This window comes from Pteropus vampyrus, unplaced genomic scaffold (genome assembly GCF_000151845.1).
Source record: "Pteropus vampyrus isolate Shadow unplaced genomic scaffold, Pvam_2.0 Scaffold55, whole genome shotgun sequence".
In the NCBI taxonomy this organism is placed as follows: domain Eukaryota; kingdom Metazoa; phylum Chordata; class Mammalia; order Chiroptera; family Pteropodidae; genus Pteropus; species Pteropus vampyrus.
The window spans coordinates 7,286,165-7,309,717 of NW_011888836.1; the positions used below are offsets into that span (position 1 = coordinate 7,286,165).

Below are 23,553 nucleotides of genomic sequence, written 5' to 3' on the forward strand. Positions count from 1 at the left end.
ACCAACCAAAACACTATCATAGTAGGGGACCTAAATACCCCATTGTTGGATATGGACAGATCATCCAAACAGAAAATCAATAAGGAAATAACGTCTTTAAATGATACATTAGACCAGTTGTACACAATTGACATTTACAGAGCTTTCCATCCCAAAACAGCTGCTTATACATTCTTCTCTAGTGCACATGGAACATTCTCAAGAATCGACCATATACTGGGACACAGAGGTAGCCTCAACAAATATAAAAAGGTTGAAATCATACCCACCATATTTTCTGATAAAAATTCTTTGAAACTAGAGATCAATTGCAAAAAAGAAATCAGGAAGAACCAAAAATACATGGAGATTAAACAACATGCTACTGAAGAATAACTGGGTCAGAGAAGAAATAAAAAGAGAGATCAAGAGATACATAGAAGTGAATGATAATGATAGTACAACATATCAGAACTTTGGGACACAGCAAAAGCAGTCATAAGAGGAAAGTTCATATTGTTACAGACATATCTCCAAAAACAAGAACAAGCCCAAGTAAACAACCTAAATGCTTCATCTTAAAAAACTGGAAAAGGAAGAACAAATAAAGTCTAAAGTCAGCAGAAGGAAAGAAATAATCAAAATTAGAGCAGAAATAAATGAAAGTGAAAACAAAAAAAAAATAGAAAAAACAAATACAACAAAGAGCTGGTTCTTTGAGAAGGTTAATGAAATTGACAAACTCCTGGCTAGACTCACTTAAGAAAAAAGATAAAGAACACAAATAAGCAAAATCAGGGATGAAAGAGGGAAAATTGTGACTGACATCATAGAAGTACAAAGGATCATACAAGAATACTATGAAAAAGTATATAACACCAAATTTAATAACCTAGAAGAAATGGACCTAGAAGAAATGTATTTTTCTAATACAATCTTCCTAGACTGAATCAAGAAGAAGTGGAGAATCTAAATAGACCGATTGGCAGTATGGAAATTGAAACAATCATCAAAAACCTACCAAAAAGTAAAAGTCCAGGACCAGATGGCTTCACCAGTGCATTCTACCAAACATTCAAAGAAGATTTAATACCTATTCTCCTCAAACTCTTCCAAAAAGTCGAAGAGGAGGCAATACTTCCCAACTCATTTTATGAGGCCAATATTACTCTGATACCAAAACCTGGTAAAGGTAACACACAAAAAGAAAACTACAGACCAATATCTCTCATGAATACAGATGCAAAATCCTAAATAAGATACTAGCGAACCGAATACAGCAACATACTACAAAGATTATACACCACAATCAAGTAGGCTTCATCCCTACTTTGAACCACAGGGATGGTTCAATATACGCAAATTGATTAATGTGATGCACCACATAAACAAATTAAAAAATAGGAATCATATGATCATGTCAATAGATGCAGAAAAAGCCTTCAACAAAATATAGCATCCATTTATGATCAAAACACTTAACAAAATCGGTATAGAAGGAAAGTACCTTAACATAATAAAGGCCATCTATGATGAACCCTCAGCCAACATTATACTTAATGGTGAAAAACTAAACACCTTCCCTCTCAGATCAGGAACAAAGCAAGGCTGTCCACTATCGCCACTTTTATTCAATATAACATTGGAGGTCCCCGCGAGTGCAATCAGACAAGAGAAAAATATAAAAGGCATCCAAATAGGAAATGAAGAAGTCAAACTGTCACTATATGATTTTCTATATAGAAAACCCTAAAGACTCCAGAAGAATACTACTAGAAATACAGTAAAGTCTCTGGATACAAGATCAACATTCAAAAATCCATAGTGTTCCAATACTCTAATAATGAAGTGTCAGAAAAAGAAGTGGAAAAAATAATTTCTTTTGCAATTGCAACAAAAAGAATAAAATACCTAGGAACAAATTTAATGGAACATGTGAAGGACCTATATAATGAAAACTATAAGACCCTATTAAAAGAAATTGAAGAAGATACAAAGAAATGGAAAGATATTCCATGTTCTTGGACATAGTTAAAATGACCATATTACCTAAAGCATTATACAGATTTCATGCAATCCCCATCAGCATTTTTAAAAGAAATCTCCATCGGCATTTTTTAAAGAAATAGAACAAAAAATCATCAGATTTGTATGGAAACACAAAATACCTCGAATTGCCAAAGCCATCCTGAGGAAAAAGAATGAGGCTGGAGGCATCACTCTGCTCTACTTCAAATATACTACAAAGCGACAGTAATCAAAATGGCATGGTATTGGCAACAAAACAGACGCACTGACCAATGGAACAGAATTGAGAGTCCAGAAGTAAACCCATATTTATATGGGCAAATAATTTTCAACAAAGAAGCCAAAAACATACAGTGGAGAAAGGAAAGCCTCTTCAATAAATGGTGCTGGGAAAACTGGAAAGCCACCTGAAAAGAATGAAACTAGACTGTTGTCTATAACCACACACCAACATTAACTCAAAAGGATTAAGGACCTGAATATGACCTGAAACAATAAAACGCATAGAGGAAAACATAGGAACTAAACTCAAGGACCTTGGACTTAAGAAGAATTTATGAATTTGACCTCAAAAGCAAGGGAAGTAAAAGCTAAAATAAATGAATGGGACTCCATCCAACTAAAAAGCTTCTGCTCAGCAAAAGAAACCATCAACAAGGTAAAGAGACAACCACTCGAATGGGAAAATATATTTGCAAGCAATGCCTCCAATAAGGACCTAATATCAAAATATACAAAGAACTCATATAACTCAATAACAACAAGAAAAAAACCCCCCACAATGATCCAATTGAAAATTGGGCAGAGGACCTAAACAGACACTTCTCCTTAGAGGACATACAAATGGCCAACAAATATTTGAAAAGATGCTCAACATCACTAGCTATTAGGGAAATGCAAATCAAACTACAATGAGATATCATCTCACACCTGTTAGAATAGCTGTAATCAACAGGACAAGTAATAACAAATGTTAGAGAGGATGAGGAGAAAAAGGAACCCTCATACACTGCTGGTGGGACTGCAAATTGGTACAGCCACTATGGAAAACAGTATGGAGTTTCCTCAAAAAAACTAAGAATTGATCTACCATATGATTCAGCAATCCCTCTATTGGGTATTTACCTCAAAGACTTGAAAATTCATATTCTAAAAGATATTTGCACACTGATGTTCATAGCAGCATTATTCACAGTGGCCAGGACATGGAAGCAACCGAAGTGTCCTGTGATAGATGATTGTCTAAAGAAGCTGTGGTACATATATAGAATGGAATATTAGTCATAAGAAGAGATGAAATACTGCCATTTGCGACAACATGGATGGATCTTGAGATAATCATACTAAGCGAGATAAGCCAGAGAGAAAAAGTTAAAAATCACATGATAACACTTATATGTGGTATATAACTTAAAAGCAACAACAAATGAACAGGAGAAACAGATGGAGACTTATGGACAAGGACTATAGACTAATGGTTACCAGAGGGTAGCAGGTGGGTGGAGGGGAGGTAGACGGGGTAAAGGGGGTCAAATATAGGAGGGTAAAGGAGGGTGAAGTGGGTAAAGGTGATCAAATATATGGTAGCTGAAGGAAACTAGACTTTGTGGTAAACACACAATAGAATATACAGATATTAAATTATAATGTACGCCTGAAAATTATAAAATTTTATTAATCAATGTTACTCCAATAAAATTAATAACAAAATGTTCTAAAAAAATGAAAAAATAAAAAAATAGAAACTATTGGCAAAACCAATCTCAGTTTCTGAGCATAATTTGGCACAAAACAAAACAGCCTCTCGCTCAGACTATCTTCTCAACTCTAGAACGCTCTCTTCCACTTCTCCCAGCGACAGTGTTCTCAGTCATTACATTGAGAAGATCTGATAAACTTACTCTTTCTCAGCTGTTACTCACTGATAAGTGTGAAATGTTATTTCTCCATGAGAGTGTTTTCCTGGTCTCTTATATGGTGTGAGTTGAGCTGTGACAGGAAATGTTTCCTTTTTCTCTACCTGATAAAGTTCTACAATCCTACCTTATTCTAATTCCTGGACTTTGAAGATTTTTGATCTTTAATTGACCTTTATTAAAATATATTTTAAAACTCTATCAGCCAAAGTTAGCTAGTTGAAGGGGGTCGAAATTGAGTGGGGGATAAAGGCTGGAGGTTGGGGTATGGAGTGATTATCAGAAAGTGGGTTTCTGTTTGACTGCAGTGTCTTGGAAGAGCTCTGGAAAAAGAGGTGGGAAGCTGTCTTGTTAAACTGAATCAATTTAGAAAACTCTAATTTTAGGGCTTAAACGTAGCTATGTGAAACAAGACCTGGAGAAAAATATACACACAACTGTGTGACTGCCTTATCCACCTAGACGAAGGTGGTTTTAGTCAAAGTTCTAGAAATGGAAAAGCAGATCAAGTCAGTGTATAGTTCAGGAAACAATGAAACACAGTGGAAAAGTCTGAGCAGCTCCTAGTTTCACTTTTGCCGTGGGACAACTGTATGATCTTGGTCCAGTCATTAATCTTCCTGGGTCAGCATCTTCAAGGATATATAGGAGGTCAGACGAGATGACTGATTTCTAAAGCATCTTCTGGCTCTAACATTCTCATCTAGAACCCTCCTTTCTGATAATCTTGAATGTATTCAATGTGATTTGCTTATTTGTGAGATGAAGAGCAAGTACCAAGTCAGGAGCAAGCATAGATCAAGGAACCTCCAAACTACAGAAAACTTCTTATATAATCCCAGATATAAGATGACCCAGTGTTTCCCTTTTCCAGGGTGTGGCCAAGCTAACATTTAAATGGCGCTTCTCTGTAGAAACTCACTACTCTGGGCAGATTTTGCTCTACTGGACTTGAAGTAGAATTATAGATCAAATATAATGGACATATGTTTGTGTGGAAAGAGACAGGGAGTAGTGAGTGATTGGCCGAAGAGGTCGATCAGTCCTGAATACTTAGATATTAAAATATCTAAAATCATCCTGGATAGGTGATTATTTCATCATGACAATCTTACTATATAATCTACAAAGAAATTTATCTTATATACAAGAGTTTATGTTGAGATTGTGCCAACTGGGACTTTCACATTTTGCCTAATTGGACTGGGGCACCAACATTATCCCTTTAACTTTCACAATAATTCCAGAGGTAGGTATGGGGAATTAGGAAATGAGTTTCAGAAAGGTTAAGTAACTTGTCCAAGACCAATTAGACAGAATTTGGTGGACCTGGGATTTGAATATAAACCTGTCAGACCTCCTAAAACTCAAGGAAGTTTTGCTACTATATGTACCTTGGTCAACATGAAACAATAATGGTTTCTCTGTTAGAACATTGTAACTATAGTGGCATGAAAGGCTAAATCAAGTTTCCTACCACTTTAATTTTTTGCCAAAATTCTCGACTTTTTTATATCAGTGGAATTTTGTTACTTTTGGCAAAGGATGCTATAACCAAAATAAAAATAATTTTATAAAAAAAATATCCTTAGGGTTTCCCTTACACTGAAAATATGTTGGCATGAAAAGTCTCTGAATACTGAGGCACGGGTCTGTTCACTTACTGTTCCCCTGCCACCATCCAAGAGGATCAGCTAGTGAGAAAAATGAGTTTTTTGGTGATAGCCGAGAGTAGAGTTAACTTCTGGTGAAAACGGTCCCAGCGTCCTGTCACCCCTCTCTGCGGTGTGTGTGTGTGTGTGTGTGTGTGTGTGTGTGTGTGTGAGTGAGTCTGAGCATAAGGCATAATGACATTATACTCCAGGTAGGCTAGGGGTGCATGAGTGCTTCTCTTTTCAAGTTAGACCTGAGGAAAAAAATCCAACCTTTGCAGAGAAACCCCATCCCAAAGTATGGTTTGGCAGTGGCAATGCCTGCAGGGGAAGTCTGAGGCTGCCCCTTGAGTTACCTGTGGACCCAGAGGAGTGCAGAAGGCATTAGAAGTTTCCATGCTCTCATGAAAAGGGTAGGATCAGCTGAGAGAAGGCTGATGGATTAGAAATGGTCCCCAGTCATGAATGAAGGGAAGTCATGATGAAGGGAAGCAGTCAGCAGATGCTACATAGACCATTTGAATGAGGAACCACAGCTGGAAAAGATGCCTACCACTAAAGACCCAACAAGAAGAGTTACATGTTTGTGGATACATGTGGAAGACAGAACCACCAAGAACGAGATGCCTCACCCACTCAAACACAGGCACTTATGCCCCTGGGTAAAAATGGAACAGGGGAGGTCTCTAGATTTTACTGGTTAAAAAAATTGCTGAATTGACTAAAAAATGAAGTGATTGAGTAATCATTGATTTGACTGAGTTTACCCAGAAATTATTAAACTTTCTGCTATTAGGCAGTAATAGAAGCTCAGGGTAGAGATTAAATTGTTATAGAAAAATGAAATATAGTTTTACATATTTGAGTTTATGACTATTAAAATCCATTCCCCTCAATGTCATAATAAAAAATAAATCAGAGTATTTCCCACCTGCCCCCATGTTTTTTCAGAATTTTCCATTGATTTTGCTCTTATTTCCTCCCACACAGGCTGAATTGCTAGGCTATCCCTGTCAGCTTTCTCAGATTTAGATGCCAGAAGATGTCAGATTGTTAGTTATTATTATAATAACTGTTCAGTTAAATAAAAGCTCTATGAATTTTTATATCGAAAAATATAGCTTTGTTCATTTTGCAATAAAAACTTTCTAGTCAATTATTAATTTGACTTATTTCTGGCAATTCTTGGCTATAAATAAGTTGTTTTCAAAATATTATCCACAAACCACTAAGGGTTTCTTCCTAGTGGTAGAGCTGTTATGTATGAAATTGTTGACTCTGTAAGTAGTATTTAATCATAAAAGAACACTATTAATGTAAATTAAATTTAAATGATAGTTTATGATTTTGGAAGGACTGGAAACATAAAACAATTTAGACAAAACTTGTGATATCTTATTGTGACTAAAGGGATTATGCTATAACTTGGCTAGGCTATGATACCCAGCTATTCAATCAAACACTAAGTCTTGCTGTGAAAGTATTTTATAAATGTGGTTAACATCCACAGTTAGTTCACTTAAAGTGAAGAAGATTATGTTGGTAATGTGGGTAAGCCTCATTCAATAAGTTGATGGGCTTTAAGAATAAAGCAATTTTCCCTAAGGAAGAAATTCTGTCTCAAGACTGTAGCATCAGTTCCTGCCCGAGAGTTCCCAGCCTACCAGACTCCCTACTGATTGCCAGCCCCATAATCTTGTCAGGTCATTCTTGGAAATCTCTGTCTCTCTGTCTCTGTTATATATATAGAATATTAGAACCTCTAGAACCACTCTCAGTACCAAAATCTGTATCAGTCATATAGTGCTAAACTGTGGATCTCAAATCTGTTGCTTTATGTGCAGCTATTTGTAGTATTATTATGTTTAGATTTTTATATAATTCTAGGTTTCTTTAGCTCAAGAGTTGGAATGTTTGCCTCACATTTTGGATTGGAGAGCTTACTCCTAAATGTAAAAGTTTGCTAGCTGTAGGCTACAGTAAAAGAGAACAGGTAAAGATTTTTCCAGCTCTAAAACATGTGTTTATCCCTATAGCAGAGACATTTGGGATAAAAGAGCAAAGCTGACCTTATAGAGTACCATCTTTCACTGAATCCAGAACCTATGTATCTCAAGGTACTCTGGGGCTCTAACTGAAAGGTCCCGTGGCCTCCTTCTTTTGTTCCCTGCCTATTACCTTGAGTCATGCAGTTTTCCTAAAGATATTGTATTTATTTAGCAAAACATTTGCCTTCTTGGAACAGCCTTATTTATGAGGTGTCTGTTGTGTGAACCTCTAGGGAATGGCCATCATATACGGTTGCCCTAGTCTACATAAATCACATGGACAGCTCTACAGAGATCACTCTGTCTGCACACCATGCAATGAATGAGTTGGGACAGTAGCTTGTTATTTTAACACACCAATGAAGCATCACAAGATCGCAAGACATTTAATAGAGTTAACAATTGCCTTAATCTATTAGGGCCCATAGCTTTTCATGTTTATTATAGCTGTCGCTTTACCTGGTTCTGTTGTATTTATGTACTCCCTTTTAAAGTGCTTCCCAATATGCTTTAAATATTAATTCTATTCAGTAATTCTGTGAGGGAGACAAGACTTTGATCCCAATTTAAAGATAAAAATAATGGCAAAATGAAAGTTGAGGGTAAGGCTGTATGTATAAAATAGGCAGAGGTTTTGTCTGCACATGCAGGTAGAAGCAGATCCTTAATTCTTTATAACTAGCTTTACAGCAGTGCATTAGAGGGCTTTTCAGTATTTCCCAGCATCCCTAAGGAATTACCTGGACTCTTTTTTAGAGAGGGTGATTATACCACCTGTGTGAGTTTCCTAGGGCTCTTGTAACAAACTATGATAAGCTGAGTAGTTCAGGTCAACAGAAATTTATTGTCTTATAGTTCTTGAGGTTAGAAGCTTAAATCATCTTCCCACTGAAACCTGCAGGGGAAGGAGCCTTCCCTGCCTCTACCAGCTTCTGGTATCCCTAAACATTTCTTGGTTTATGATAGTATCACTCCAATCTTCACATGGCATTCTCCCTGTCTCTTCACATAATTTTCTCTTTGTGCATATCTGTGTCTGTGCCCAAATATCCTCGTATAAGAACACCAGTGATATTAGATTAGGGTCCACCCTAATGACCTCATCTTAACTTGACAATATCTGCAAAGGACTTATTTTCAAATAAGTTTGTATTCTGAGGTACTGAGGGGTTAGGACTTCAACATATATCTTTTGGAGGACACAATTCAACCCATAACACCACCTCTTGAAAATTCTAATGGCCTCCAACGTGGCAGCTGACCAAGCCTGTTTGCTAGATGTTGTTCAGCCCTGATAACAACTAACCTGAAGCCTGGCACAAAAAAGATGTTCTTCATGGAGAAGAGGTGGGAGTCGGGAGACACTAATCAGATGTCTCGATCTCCCTGATCTCACAAAATGTGACAGCAGACATGGATGACAAAGGAGCCAAATTTTGTATACACTACAAGCAAGGTGATCTACCTCTGAATAATGTAGGATAAAGTCTACTTTCAAGATACAGCTCAGTTTCATTCAGCATAAATTTGATTTAAAACATTCAATTAATCTTATCAGTAATGGCTTACACACACGAGGATTCACTAGATACACTGGAAATGGTCATTCTTGATGGCTGTATTGCTTAGCTCTCCCCTCTGTGTTTCTTCTCACACTTGCCTTTGCTAAACTTGCTTCCTGGATGTATTGCCTTGGTTCTATTCTTTCTTCTGTCCCAATTTGCCTTTGGCTTTCCTTCCAAGTGAAGGTCATAGATCAGCATGTTGAGAAAAACCAAATAGTTGCTTACCTCACTGTAAGACAAAAAAAAAAAAAAATTAACAGAGAAGTACATATTTATTGAAAATGTGATAAAGAAAAATCATGCATTATATTTAAAAATAAATCTTATACTTTTTCTTATTATAAAAATACATATTCTTTAAGAAAAAACTTTAAGAAAAAAATGGCTAAGCATAAAAAGACAATAAAAAGAGTCCATGATCTTCTCCATAATTCCAATACTGGCGATGAACATTGTTAATGTTTTGGTATATGTCTTTCCATATACACATGTATAAAATTTTTGGTTTTACAAAATTGGTATTGTATTGTACGAGAGGTTTATAATCTATTGTCTCTACTTTTTAACAACATATTACAAGCATCTTCTCATGTCATTAAAGATTTTTTATAGCATCATTTTATTTCATCATTCAACAATAGAAAAAATGTTTCATTGTAGAAATGTACCAAAAGAAATTTAATCAGTGCCCTAGTATAGGATATTTTATGGCTATTTTTAAATGTTCCTTATAATAATCATTGGCACTATGAATAGGGGTTGTAGTTAATCTTTGGATATATCCATGCTTATTTGCTTAGCATAGATGCAAAATCAGTGGGTCAAATTAATGCATAATTTACAAACTGCTGTCTAGAAAAGTCAGATCGATTTATACTCCTGCCAGCAGTTCTTGAGAGCATACGTTTCCTGGCGTATTTGACATTACAACATAGTAGAATATAAAAAATTATTTCAATTTGGTAAATTAAAAAAAAATTTAAGTTGCATTTATATGACTATTTTTGTTATATAGTATACATGAAAGAAATAAACAACAACAACAACAAACCATGAATATAAGGAAATAGACAGTGTTATGTAGTTTCCAATTGAAAGGATAGGATACTGAGACAACCAACTATCCATTTGGAAAAAAAATTTTGTGCAAACTTATTGGCCATTTATATTTCTAATTTTGTGAATTGCCTGTTTATGTCCTTTACCAACTTTGCATGTAGGGGTGATTATCTATTCTTTATGAATTTGCAAGTGTTATTTATATTTCAAAAATACGAATTCTTTATTTTTTATTAATGATGGTAACATTTCCCCCAAGTTTTCATGTGCCATTAACTTTATTTGTGGATTTTTTTAAATACAGAGAAATTTTAAAAAAATTAATCAATTTATCAATTTCTCTTTTTTTTGGTTTCTGTTAAATCATCAGTCTTAAATTTTCCTTTCCAATCTTCGAATTATTTATATATATTTTCTAGTACTTTTGTCATTTTCTTTTACATTAACATCTTTTAAATGCCAGTTTATTTTTTTCATTCTATATATACACAATTTTTTTAACACTTTTTTTTTATTTTCCCCTTTCCTCCCCACCCCCCTTCTGGTAACCACTAGTCCATTGTTCATGTCCATGAGTCTCTGTTTGTTTGTCCTGTTCATTTTTTTCTTTTAGATTTATATTCCACATATGTGATATCATGTGATTTTCAACCTTTTCTGTCTGGCTTATTTCACTTAGTATGATTATTTCAAGGTCCATCCATGTTGTTGCAAATGGCAGTATTTCATCTCTTATGGCTGAGTAATATTCTGTACATTAACATTTTTAATCTACTTGAATATGCTTGATGTTGTTGTAGGATATGAAATAGTGATCTAATTTTTCTTTTTTTCCCAAATGGATAGTCAGTTGTCACATTATTCTACTCTTTCCTTGGAAATTACAAATAGTGTTTCTTTATATTTATGTACTTAATTTAATTTATTCCTTTGATTTATTATTTCACCAGCATCACACTGTTTTAATTGCTGCAACTTTATCATATTTTTAACCTGGGAGTGCAATCTTATTTGTTACTTATCTCTTTTTAAATGTTCTTAAAAATAATACTTACATGTAAGCTCTTCACTTATTTTAAAATGTCAAGAAAAAGCAATAAGAATTGTTCATATTATTGCCTTAAACTCATGTTTTCAAACTCATAGAAAAAGAGATTTGATTTGTGGTTACCAGAGGTTGGGTGGGGAGAGGAGAAATTGGGCTAAGGTGGTCAAAAGGTACAAACTTCCAGTTATAAGATAAGTAAGTACTAGGGAGGTAATTTGTAACATGATGTCAAGTTAACCCTGCTGTATGGCATATATGAAAGTCGTTAAGAGAGTAGATCCTAAGAGTTCTCATCAGAAGAGAAAAAAAATATATATATATTTTCTTTTTTTGTATATATGTATATATGGTTATTAATGAAACTCGTTATCATTTGACAATATATGCAAGTCAAATCATTATACTGTACATCTTAAACTTATACAGTGCTATATGTCAATTATATCTCAATAAAACTAGAAAAAAAAACCCCTCACGTTTTGTTAAATAATTATATGCTTTTATGAAAGCTGAGGTTTTTTCACCTTTAATAATAATGGTAATTATGCTGCAATAACAAGGAGGCCAAATGGAAGGAGAAAGCACAGTAACTTTGGAAACAGCCAGTTTTGGGTTTGAAACCTGACTTTATTTGTGTGTGCTTTGGGCAAGTTAATTCACCTTTAAGAGTCTCAATTTATCTATCAGTAAAAATAAGAATAATAGTACTGTATCTACCTGGGACATTGTTTGTTAACAAAATATATTATTGACATCAAAGAAGAAGCTCAGTAAATGTTAATTTCTCTTCCCTTATACTCATCTAGAATCTATTGTTTATAAAACCTTTTTATATACATCATCTCTTTGACTCACAAAAGTCTTGATTCATTGGCAAGCATATGGTTTCTGTGGTATTGAATTACATGATGATTTGATAAGATATGGTGAGTATGTAATGGCTATTAAATGATGATCTTAGAAAATAATGTTTTTTTTTACGTAAACACATCACTGAAACTTTTGCTACATTCTTATCTATGAAATCATTTTTAAAAATGAGATGGCACTATTTTAAAAAACTTTTCAACAACTTGATATATGTAAATAAGAATATATGCATTATTAATGCACTTATTTTTAGAAGCATATCTATTTTATAAAACAAAGCCCATAAGTATGTGATATGTTTGTAGTCTAACTTAACCAGTTTCTAGTGTAATAATAGCATTACCATTACATTACACATAATTTTTAATTTGAAAATTAATAAAAGAAACCTATTTTCTCAGTTGAGTCAAGTCATAGATTAAAGCTCACATTAAATTAGTAATCTGTGTTTATAACAACTCTAGAGAAAATAAATATATAAACCAGTATAATATACTATGGTTATTAAGACTGGCTGGAGTCACTGGGACTTGAATTTGAATCTCTGCATTACAATGTAGCAGCTATGTACTTTGGGTAAGATGCCTAACCACTTTGAGCCTCAATTTTCATCTGTAAAATGGAATAATAATAGTGTCTAGAAAGAAGATAATTTGAGGGTAAAGGAAATAACTATAGTCAAGCATTTAGCATAGTAAGTGCTTAGTAAATAGTTATTATTGCGGTTATTAACTGGGGAGTAGTGAAATTATGCAGCCCCACTGGAAGGAAGGACTTAAGAGAATTTAAAGAAATAATAATTGAAATTTTCAAATAGTAAACTCATGGCAAATATAAGTGTATTCCAAGCAGATGATAGTTTTTTTTTTTTTAAATCATAGTTGTGTATATTTGGGTGGAGAAAAAGATTAGTTAGAAAGTATTTGCAGAGTTATTGTTATTATTACCACAAAGTGCTAGTAATAAGGATAATAAAATACAAAGGCTCCGAAATTATTACAAATAGACCTATATTCACAGATAATAAGGCAAAGTTTGAACCCAGAAAACAAGCTTGGAATGCTACATAGAGCAATATTCTTCTTTGATTTTCACATTAAAACTTTGTTTTACTGTGCACATGGATCTTCCAACATTTTCGGAAGCTGTCACAAAAGCTTATTTAGAATATTGGGTTTCCTAGATCCTCTCCAAACTTTTCTTCCTGCATTTAAGCCTTATACGCACAGAGGATTTACACTGAATTAGAAAGATGACTTTCTTCTCTTTGGCTTTTAAGAGAACATATTCTGGAAATCTTAGGAGAATTTGACAGATACCTCAGAGTAAAATCTGGGGTATACATTTTTGGTATACAAAATATTTCTGGGAACGCAGCCTTGGAAAAGCCATATATGTAAGATAGTTGAAATCACCCAGACTTGCAGCAAAGGTTAGATCCTAGTTTTTGCTTCTTGAGTGTCTGCTTTGTCTTAAAACAACTGATGAAATCTCTTGGCCCTGTGAACATGCAATTCTGTGCTTGAATTAGAGATGCTTTTGCTCATGTGGTTTGGAAAGGCTTCCTTTGCTGATTGTTTTTAGAGAGTGTGAAGCACTAAATTCTGAAGGTCAGAGAAGTAAGTCATGACACATTATGGGTAAACTCATCAGCTTCTTACTTCACAGTGAGTTCAGAAGGGCGTGATGCAGGCAGTCCAGTAAGTGATGGTCATGATGTTCTGCTGCAGAACATTTGGGTTTCCCTACAGGTGTAATCAGTAGGAAGTGAGTCATTAGTCATCACTTTTTATGGAAGAGTCAGGAACGAAAAAGTTTAGAGTGAAATTGAAAACAGTGTTGTAATTTACTTTTGTCACTCATATGAGAGGATGATGTTTTGCCTCAAGCTTGAAAAAGTTTATTATAGCCTGGTTCTTATGCTAGACACTGAGTAGAAATGAACAGAATGAGAATATATAACTTTTCTAATATGATTTAGTATTATTTGTACCAAGAATGTATGAATATGTGTGTGCATATTCATATAGGATGTTCTTTCATATGGTAAAAAAAAATAATCAATGGGGGTAGGGGGTGGAGGTGGTGGTGGTACAGGTAATGGGGAGAGCAATATAGCCAAAGAAAGGAAAACTACATGGAAACTACATGTAGGGTGAGTAGCTAGGCCAGAAGGAAAGAAGTAGAAATCTCCTTACCCTAGGGAACTGAGTCTTGTCTATACTAGGTATTTGCTAATGTTGGAAAGTCATCTGTAAGTTCAAACTCTCGGTGAATATACTAACATGTTCTTCCTGTTTGAATACAAAAATCCATTTTTCCCCCCAAGGACTAAAGAGTTCTTTAAATCAAATGTTGATTGAAAGTTCAAAACTCGAAACTTCAAGGAAGACAGAAGTGTCACTGACCAGGAAAAACAAAAAACAATGCTAGGCTTTTAGGTAGCATTCACCATTTCTGACAAAGACTTATGTTTTCATATCTTCAGGACAAACAGGTTAAAAAGTAGTTGATATAATATAAGTTTGAAATTCAGGGTCTTTGTCATTTTCAACAAATATTTCCAAACAGTCTCTTTTGGGTAGGTCACTCCTCACCCATGAGACCTCCTACTCTGAAGATTTCCATGGTTCCACTAACTTTTTGAAACTGAGAATGATTCCAGTTACATGCCATTCTTCGCTGCGGTAGCCTGGAAAGAAACTTTGCTGCCTGGGAATTCTACTTCTTCTGACGAACGTTGGAGAGAGGGGTGGGGACTTGAAATTCCTTTGCTGTTATCTGTAACTAGGAAGTTCTAACTCTTCGGTCAGTTCCCTTCATCTCCTCCCTCTTTCCCCCCATGTCATTTTCAATCATATATAGGAGAGCTGAAAGCTTCTTTCTCGATCTTAACCTCAGTCATCTTAGGATGATGTAAAAATCCCTCAGGGAGAGAAGCCGGGTAAGAATAGGATAAAATTGGAAGGTATCACCCCCTCCCCGCCCCCAATCTGCCCCTCCCAATCACCCTCTCACTTTCCCTCCCCTTCTCCCTTCTTCTCCCACAAAGGGCGCATTAGTTGAGGTCCTTCGGGTCCTCAGCCCCCAGGCCCGATTCCTCACACTAAGCCAGGTTGGCGCCTGCATTTGTAATGAACCAGCGCATACCCGCCCATCCATGGACACCTCTCAGTGCGTGCCAGGGTGCTTCCCGGCCTCTGCAGCCTGGCATTTCAGTCTGATGCGTCCTCCTCCCCGCGGTTTCCAAAAGCTCCCAGATACAAAGGTTCCTTGAAAGCAGCATTAACGTTTCGAGTTGGAACGCTCCCCCAGATTAGAAGCAAATTCCCACTTTCGAGGGACACTTGAGTAGTCTTGGTCTTTGAGACTTCGATCGCTCCAAATTCCCCTCCACTGAACAGAAAGCTGAAAGGCTTGAGCTCAGGCCTGAGGATTTGGAGAGGCGGGGGTGCAGCCCCAGACTCCCGCAAGTCTCCGATCCCTCTGTCCAGTCCTTAAACTTCTAGTTCCCTCAGTCTTCCCGACTTGCCCCGGTCCAGGACTTTCAAGCACAGGAAAGCTTCTTTGCCTAGGGGACACCAAATTCGCCTAATCAAGAGACAGTTAATGGCACCAAAGATCTGCGGGACGATCCTGTCTGGGGTTCGGTTCCCCCAAGCAGCTGACTGTCTGGGCCGGACAGGTCTTTAGATTGTGCTGAACATGAATGAGTCTCGAAAGTTAGATTTTCTGGAGTTTAGTGACCAAGAATCTCAAATTAAACTATCCACTTAGTTTTTCACTTAATTGAATGGGTTCACACCTCGAGGCTGGTAATTTTACAGTGCAGGGCTCCGAGTTCCGCGCGGAGAGTGCTTTCGCCACGAAGGGGAAAATATAAGAGCTTTCGTAAGCCAGAAGCGCAGTTCTGTGTCTTGCGAGCCTGTGAGCCAGTAGTTCCACAATGTTCCCCGCGAAGTTAATTGTGTTTGTGATTTTCCCCCTGTAATAGGCCATGAAGTCAACAAACTCCCCACATGGTGGCTCCCTTTACTAAAGTTGAGTAGGGAATTTGTACAAGGAGTCTTGGAAATTTTCAAGTATTTCTACAGATTGAACTCATTTCAGAATTCGCGTGGGAGGATTTTAATCGGGTTCGCCTTTGACGTGAAGCAAGGCGGAAGGCAGGAAAGCCAGAGTCAGTAATAGCTTTGGGCCCTCTAGTAAGGATGACTGCCTCTGCTTGATTATCCGGTCGTGTTCACCGCGGGCTCTCTGTGTGGGAGCTTACTCTAGAGGCAGAGCTAAACACGGAACGCATGCATGTAAACACTCCAACATAACTCAGCGAATATATATGCAGTGCAGACAAAGAGGTACATTCCATGTAGATGTGGTTTGAAGCTTTACTGCCGGCAAGCAATCCAGAGCATCCCCAAGAATAAACTAAGAGGAAGTGTGCAGTTTCTTGAGATTCATGGTCAGGAATAAGCAAAACTGTCTTCTTGGAGGAAGTATTAAATATCAAATAAGAGAGCGGGAAAGGCATTGAAATGAGAAGCATTATAATTTTGTCTTAGAAAAAGGATGCAGAACTAATATAGCTTATTTAGATGTTAGATCTAAATCATAGTAACAGGAAACTCACTAAATTGCCATTTCCTCTAATTTTTGTTTAAGATCCAATCCAAATAATTAACATGTGCACACTAATGGTTATTGATGGCTCTATTTCCTTTTTGAAAGAAATAAATCCGAGTTCTTTTATTGGAGTAGAAATTTACAAATCTTCTTAAATTACCCAGGGACTTGGAAGCCTCCGGTGGATATGGTCTTCCCTTATTGCTTTCCTCTTCCCACGTTATTTTCAGTTAAAAAAAAAAAATATTACCGTTTCCAACAGAGGGATTTGTTAGAAACCCTCAGCAAGTGAACTTGTATTGGAGATCCTTGTGCTTTCCCATTCTGTCTATATTTCCTTAAACAAAACTCAAGTTGTAAATAAAGGAGAAAAGCAGATTTCTTACTCCAAAATTCTTAAAACTTCAGTTTTTGTGGAAAGCACAATTTCAGTTTCAATTCCTCAGATCAGTAAGAGACATAGAAAGAGTGAGGGTGTCCAAATAGGCCATCCAGAGTACCAAAATCCAGGACTAGCGGGAGACACAGAATGCTCTTTATTAAAATCTAGACAGGTTGGACCATTCTCAGTTTTAAAGGCATTTGTGAACACTCAATCTGACAGTGGGGTGACTTGGGTAATGAATTGCCACATTAATGGCACCACTGCCAAATCCTCAGATTTAGAAGCTCTGGTGAAAAATTGAATCAGGAGCAATTTTCAATATTCGTATCATCTGCGACCAAACAGGTTCAGCACTCAGAGTCTGGACAGCTCCACAGGCCACACTCTGGACGCAGCTTTAACCGTAATCAATCTACTCATAGCCAGACTGTCAACGACAGCCAGACTCATTAGCAATTTACCGAAAATCTTCCAAGACTTCCCTTTAAAAACAAAACGATTTCCACATTTAATTGTCTATCTGAAAGAACATACGCAAGATATTAGGAGATCTAAATTAAATTTATTAATAGGAGAGCTTGACGGTGCTTAATTCCAGAGATCAGAACTCTGATTGCTGGGGCTAGATGAAAAGTAAAGAGAAATAGTAAGGACATAGTTAAAAACATGACCTTTATGATGCTCAAAATTCTATAAATTCTTTACTGACTTTGAGAAATGGGTAAAACTGTAAACCATCAAAATAATTGGACTTCTTAAAAATTGGATTGTATGAGTGAAAGGTGTTTATGAGAAGTGGATGACTCCAGATCTTATCATCCAACAGGACAGCACAGAATAGTTAATATGTTCCTTGAGGGACTAGAATGCTGACGTCTTTTTCTGATACCCGATCATTACGTGACTGAAAAAAAAAAAAAAGGAAGTCATTTCATGAATAAAAATCGGAGCGCAACAGTGCAACAAAATATTCTGTACTTAAAGGCCACAGGCAGATAGATAGTGGCAAAGAAATCTCTTCTAAAACCATGTTCTGATAGATTTCTGCTAACTGAACATATAAATAGGAGCAGAGGGCCGGTCACCTCTGTAATCACTGGCAACAGCAGAAGAAGCCGCAGCTCAGACACAACGAGAGGAAACTCAGAGAAGAGAAGGCGCTGCCGACTCTCGCAGCTGCCTGACCTGGCGGCTCCCACAGACTCCGGCTGCCCCTTGGCCCTCTCTCTTTCCTTCCCTTTCTTCCTCAACTATTCCTTTTTTCCTTAATCACTTACTTCTTTCTCCCGGTGGACCTAGGCCACTTTGTCCTCCACCCCCACTTTAGCTCGTTGCCTCCTCTTTCTTCCTTCTTCTACATCTGTCTCCTCGCCCCCTTTTCTCAGTGTCACGCTCCCTCCTAGTTCTGTGCGTCTACAAACTTTTGAACAGAATCCTGTCCTCAGCAAACAAGTCCTCCAGCTCCTCCTGCTCGTTCCTGCGGCTTCTCCTCAGATACTAACGCCAGATGGTGATGTCTCTTGGGTTGTGACTCCAGCGCAGAAACTTGGAGGAGCCCTTTGCCCGCCGTCCTACTTGGCAGCAAACCCTCTCCTAGCGGCGGTAAGAGTTGAATGGTAAGGGGGGAAAATCTTCCCACACCAAACTGCTCACTTAACTGCTGATTCTTTCGCTGGCATGAGGGTACGAGTTAGCTTTCCTTCTCACCAGGTCTGGCGAGTTATTGGGTGCTGGGTATATACATACATATTTTTTCTAACTACGTATAGTGAGAGGGAAATGGCAGGGTGCGCGCAGTCTGTCACTAAGCCGTATTCAACACCAGGAGCCACGGCTTTGCTCCATCCCTCCCCCAGCTCCTAGAGTTTCTTGGGGGTGGAGAGTGGAAGGACAGGGGCGTTCTGACAGCTGTGTGTCCTCTTTTCCTGTCCTGCACAGAATGACCATGTGTAGCGGAGCAAGACTAGCCCTGCTGGTCTATGGGATAATAATGCACAGCAGCGTCTACTGCTCACCTCCCGCCGCTGGACTCCGGTTTCCTGGGGTCAGGTAGGTACTGGCCGCCTGGGTTGAATTGAAGCTGGGGCTTCTTTTCCTCCTTCTCATGGTCGCCCTCCTGCATTTCCTCAGTCTCGGTTACGACCCCATGCGCCCCTGAGTGCCGCAGCCAGCCTGGGTCGGGCTGCAAGTCCCTGGCTCCAGCTCAGCTCGAGGGCCGGGCAGGCTCCACTTCGGCTCGGCGCCCCTCTCTCAGCCCACTGCAGTCTAGGGGCCCGGGTGGATCGAGCGCGCTTCAGAGCGCTGGAGAAACCTACCCTCCTCCAGCCCCGCCCGCAGGAGGGGGGCAGGGCAGGGCAGGGCAGGGCAGGGCCCGGAGGTTGACATCTTTTCCCGATTCTCGGCTGGAGTTAGAACTTCCGCTCCCAGAGTCAGGTTGCTGGGTTGAGCGTGATGCTCCCAGGGACTTTGCTTTGTTACATCTTGTTCCGGACTATCGCGGAGGGGTTTCTCTCACCTCAGTCAGAATTCTTTCCCCTCTAAGAGCTTTCTCTCAAGTGATACATTTTGCAACTGCATTTTGAGTCTCTGGCTGTCTTGGGGAGGGGGAGTGTTGGCTGAGTATGATTGAGGAAAGCGATTTGAGAGAAGAGAAAAACAAGAATGAGTCTGAGAGGGAGGGGGAGAAACGGTTGCAACGGATGCAAGGAAGGAGGAAGAGAAAGCAAGCAGGCAGGCAGGACTAGGACAGCCGCGGCCACCCTAGGTGGAATAACCTTGGCTTTTTTCTTAATCCTGGTTTCGAATCGGTAGAGTTCCCTGCCTCAGCCCCAGAGTCCCCAGCGGGTCAGCGGGAAATTGGAAGCTGGCTTTGCAGCGCTGAGTCCGCGCACCGCGGTGTACCCGGCTCCTGACAGCAAGAAGCGCGAGTTTCGCCTGCAAAGCTGCTTCTCCGAGCGATGCCCAAGAACACGCCTTCGGGGCCGCTGATCATTGATTTGGCCCAAGAGATGCGTTCTGGCTTCAGTATTAGGACGCCAGCAACTGAGTACAGGGCAGGGATGGAAGAAGCCAGAAAGACCCACGGACTCTAGGAAGCCGGGACAGGGCAGAGGCGCGTCGCCTGGAAAAGGCTGGGTGCGGGGTGGGTGGAGGGATTGCCTGCCTTGCCCTAACCTTTCCAGGGATGGAGGAAAGGAGAGCTCTCTAACCCTTCCTAGAGGGCGCGACTTGCCCCGGCTGCTTTGCGAGTCTCTCCAACGGCCCAAAGCAAGGAGTTTCTGTTTTAACCCATCTCTCCCGTCCTGTATCTAGTATAGAGTCGATAGGCAAGGGCGACTGCGAGGCCGCTGCACTCCTGCTGGCTCTGCCCCCTGTCGACCCTTTTCCTGATCCCCGGGGTCTCGTTATCCCGCCATCGCTAACGGATTAGCGGGAATTATTTCTGTACTGGATTTAAAAGCCCTATTTCACCCTCAGCTATTTTCAAAGTCCTGTGTGCCTGGCCCTTTCCCCAGACAAGAGACAACGGAGGGCGCGGACAAGCCACAGAATGAGCCGCTGCCGAACGACTAAGTTTAGGGGCATCTATTATTCATGTTCCTGCCAGATTCTCTCCTGCCCAAAATAGAAGCCGGAGGTTCTCTGTGACCTACATCTGCTGGAAAGGGCTCCCCTGGGCTCAGAGACTGGGTGGGGGTGGCTGCCAGAGTTGGCTGCCGCACACACGATCCATCCACCCTATCTGTTTCGCTCCTGGCCTCCTCCATCGGGTCTTGGGGTTGGCCACCGCCCAACGGCCTTTCTCGTCCCCGCCCATTGCTGTTTGTGCGGGTAGGCTGAGGCGCCAGGCCGAGAGGAGAGGTTCTTTTCCGCAGCCAGGTGTGCGTGGTCGGCGGAGACGCTTCGGCTTCCTAGTGCGGGTTGAAGCTGCGGCCCTGCTGGGCGACCAGTCACCCGCTAGAGGAGGGGTGGGAGAGCCGGCTGCCTCGCGGGTTGGGAATTTCATTTGGGTGTAGTTTCCTTCTCTTACCTCTACCTCCCACCCCTGTCCCGGAAGAAGAGGCTGTTCTTCACTGGGGTGCCTTTAGGAAGAAGGAAAATCAGTACGAGCCCATTTCTTTGGGTCCTCGCAGAGCCAGGGAGGTACTAGTACTGACCATTCCTTCTGCCTCCGGCTACTCCTGCAGGCCGGAGGACGAAGCCTACGACGAGGACGGAAACCCGCTGCAGGACTTCTATGATTCTGATCCGCCCGGCGTAGGGAGCCCCGCCTCCGCGCTGCGCGACGCCTATGCGCTCTACTACCCGGTGGAGACGAGGTACTAACTGCTGGGTCTCCAAGCGGCCCCGGGAGTGAGGTGGTGGGACAGGCAAGGTGGTGGCCCACCCAGTAGGTTCTTTTTTCATAAGGGCTATCAAGGCTCTTTCCTCCCTGGCTGGTTCCCACGACAGCAAGCTAGTAGCGGACCGGTCTGTACGGACAGGAGGGCAGCGCGGTGACCGAAAGGTCCGTGGTCAGGGAGTGGCAGTGAGTGCCCGTCCCGGCCGGGTGGGACACCCAGACTCCACACCTGCCACCCCGGAGTTGCAGGAGGAAGTTCCGTTCCTGGCAGTCACTCACGGAAACATCCCAAGAGAGTTATTCGCGAGTTCTGGGTCTCAGGGGGTTTCCTGTCAGCCTGCTGGAGCGCAGAGAGGCGAGCATGCCCGGCGGAGGGCCTGGGGAGGCCCCTTTGGGACAAACAGTGACCCTGGGCGCGCTTTGCCTCCTCATTAGAGATGTCGCCCACGCGATCCTTAACAAGGCCTACCGCAAATTGCTGGACCAGCTGTCCGCCAGGAAATACCTGCAGACGCTCGTGGCCAAGGGCATGGGGTAAGAGTTCGCGAAAGAGTTAACCCGCGCGTGATGCCGTGCGCGCGCCGGGGTGGGTGTTGGTGCTGAGCGCGCGGAGCATGCGGTGCGGCTTTTACGTCCGTGCGTGCACGTGGGGCCGAGGGTGCCCCGGGGGTCTACGCGGCCAGCTCCTGGCCGCGGGTGCAGACTCCGGGGCGCATCTGAAGTTTGGCAAGAGCTTGGAATCCGGGAGAGGAAGAGAGAGGGAAGGAAAACGGGGCGTGTGATCTATTTTGCATAAGAAAAAGAAACCAAACAAACCGCTCTGTCATCCAAAACCTTCAAGCTTCGCGGGATGGTTTGCTATAATTTCCTCTAAGCTTGACTTAAACAAGAACAAAAACATTTCTTTTACTGTAAATTTAAATTGAAACCAATAAATCCTCAAATTTGGACATTAGGGAAACAGTTTCTGCTTGTGCCAGACGAACCCAAAGCACAGCTTGCGTGGAGCATCTCTCAGTAGAAGGCAACATTTTAATAAAGCCCATGGGAATATAGATTACATTTTCCGCAATGAATAATTCATACGATGAAAAATATTGCTTACAGCCTGTCGACTTGTATTATTATCACGTTTTTCAACTTAGCGTGCAGAAGGAGAGTGCTTCGCGTCTGGCTAGGAATTGCGGGGATCGATGTAAACTCCATAGCTGCAGCATTTAGGGTTCTTTGGTTATTTTTCTGTGCAAGTGGGGGATGAGAGGAACAGTTAGGATAATTCAGCGCAAACGCACGAGTGAAGACAGATTAGGCTTAAATCGCTCTCCCTTGGCCTAGACCTCATCCCCGGCCTCTTCCATAAGGATTTAGTGCCAGGAAATCCTCGATGGGGAGGGAGGAGTGAGGGGTTTTCGTCGCCTCCCTCCCTCCAGCTCTCACTGGCAGAGGAAGGCAGCGCGGTGGGCACTGAGGGCCCCTGCCCTCTCTGCAGGCTTCCACGTGGGGTGAGGTCCGCTTGGCCCCTGCAGCTGTTGAATCTGTGTCTTCCGCCCCACCACCCTCTTCCCAACCCCTTTCCTTGTAGTGGGAACCTAGGCGACGGCGGGGAGGACGACTCGGAGCCGCTCTCCAAGCGCCATTCAGACGGAATCTTCACGGACAGCTACAGCCGCTACCGGAAACAAATGGCTGTCAAGAAATACTTGGCGGCGGTCCTAGGGAAAAGGTATAAACAAAGGGTTAAAAACAAAGGACGCCGAATAGCGTATTTGTAGCGAGTTAGTTACCAGCTACCCTGTGTATACAACTCTGACACAATGAAAAGTCATTTTCCCAACTAACTGAACAGTCATCGCTCATGTGTTCTATCCAAACGTGTATTTATGTATGAAGTAAAGCCATTAAATGAATATTTTGATAATAATATTGTTTTTCTTTTTACAAAGCACTAGAGAATGCACAGATATACTTTGTGGGCCAATTATTGATATATATTATAAATATATATATTTAAGAATATATATAAGTATAATAGAGAGCA

General features: G+C 40.4%; 1 protein-coding gene across 1 annotated transcript; it reads left to right on the top strand.

Annotated features, from left to right (window-relative positions):
• Window positions 1–18,707: 18,707 nt before the first annotated feature.
• On the top strand, window positions 18,708–23,287 carry ADCYAP1 (adenylate cyclase activating polypeptide 1). The gene is made up of 5 exons (XM_011360473.2): window positions 18,708–18,789; window positions 19,112–19,222; window positions 21,361–21,492; window positions 21,951–22,049; window positions 23,098–23,287. Exons 2-5 carry the CDS (start codon window positions 19,113–19,115, stop codon window positions 23,285–23,287), a joined length of 531 nt encoding a protein of 176 aa, XP_011358775.1. The 5' UTR covers window positions 18,708–18,789; window position 19,112.
• The last annotated feature ends 266 nt before the right edge of the window (window positions 23,288–23,553 follow it).

What these genes read in the sequence shown, in the direction of transcription:
- ADCYAP1 (XM_011360473.2), top strand. Translation starts at nt 19,113, where the DNA reads ATGACCATGTGTAGCGGAGCAAGACTAGCCCTGCTGGTCTATGGGATA. An exon ending in CTCCGGTTTCCTGGGGTCAG is followed by an intron (nt 19,223 to 21,360) that starts GTAGGTACTGGC and finishes CTACTCCTGCAG; the next exon opens with GCCGGAGGACGAAGCCTACG. An exon ending in CTCGTGGCCAAGGGCATGGG is followed by an intron (nt 22,050 to 23,097) that starts GTAAGAGTTCGC and finishes CTTTCCTTGTAG; the next exon opens with TGGGAACCTAGGCGACGGCG.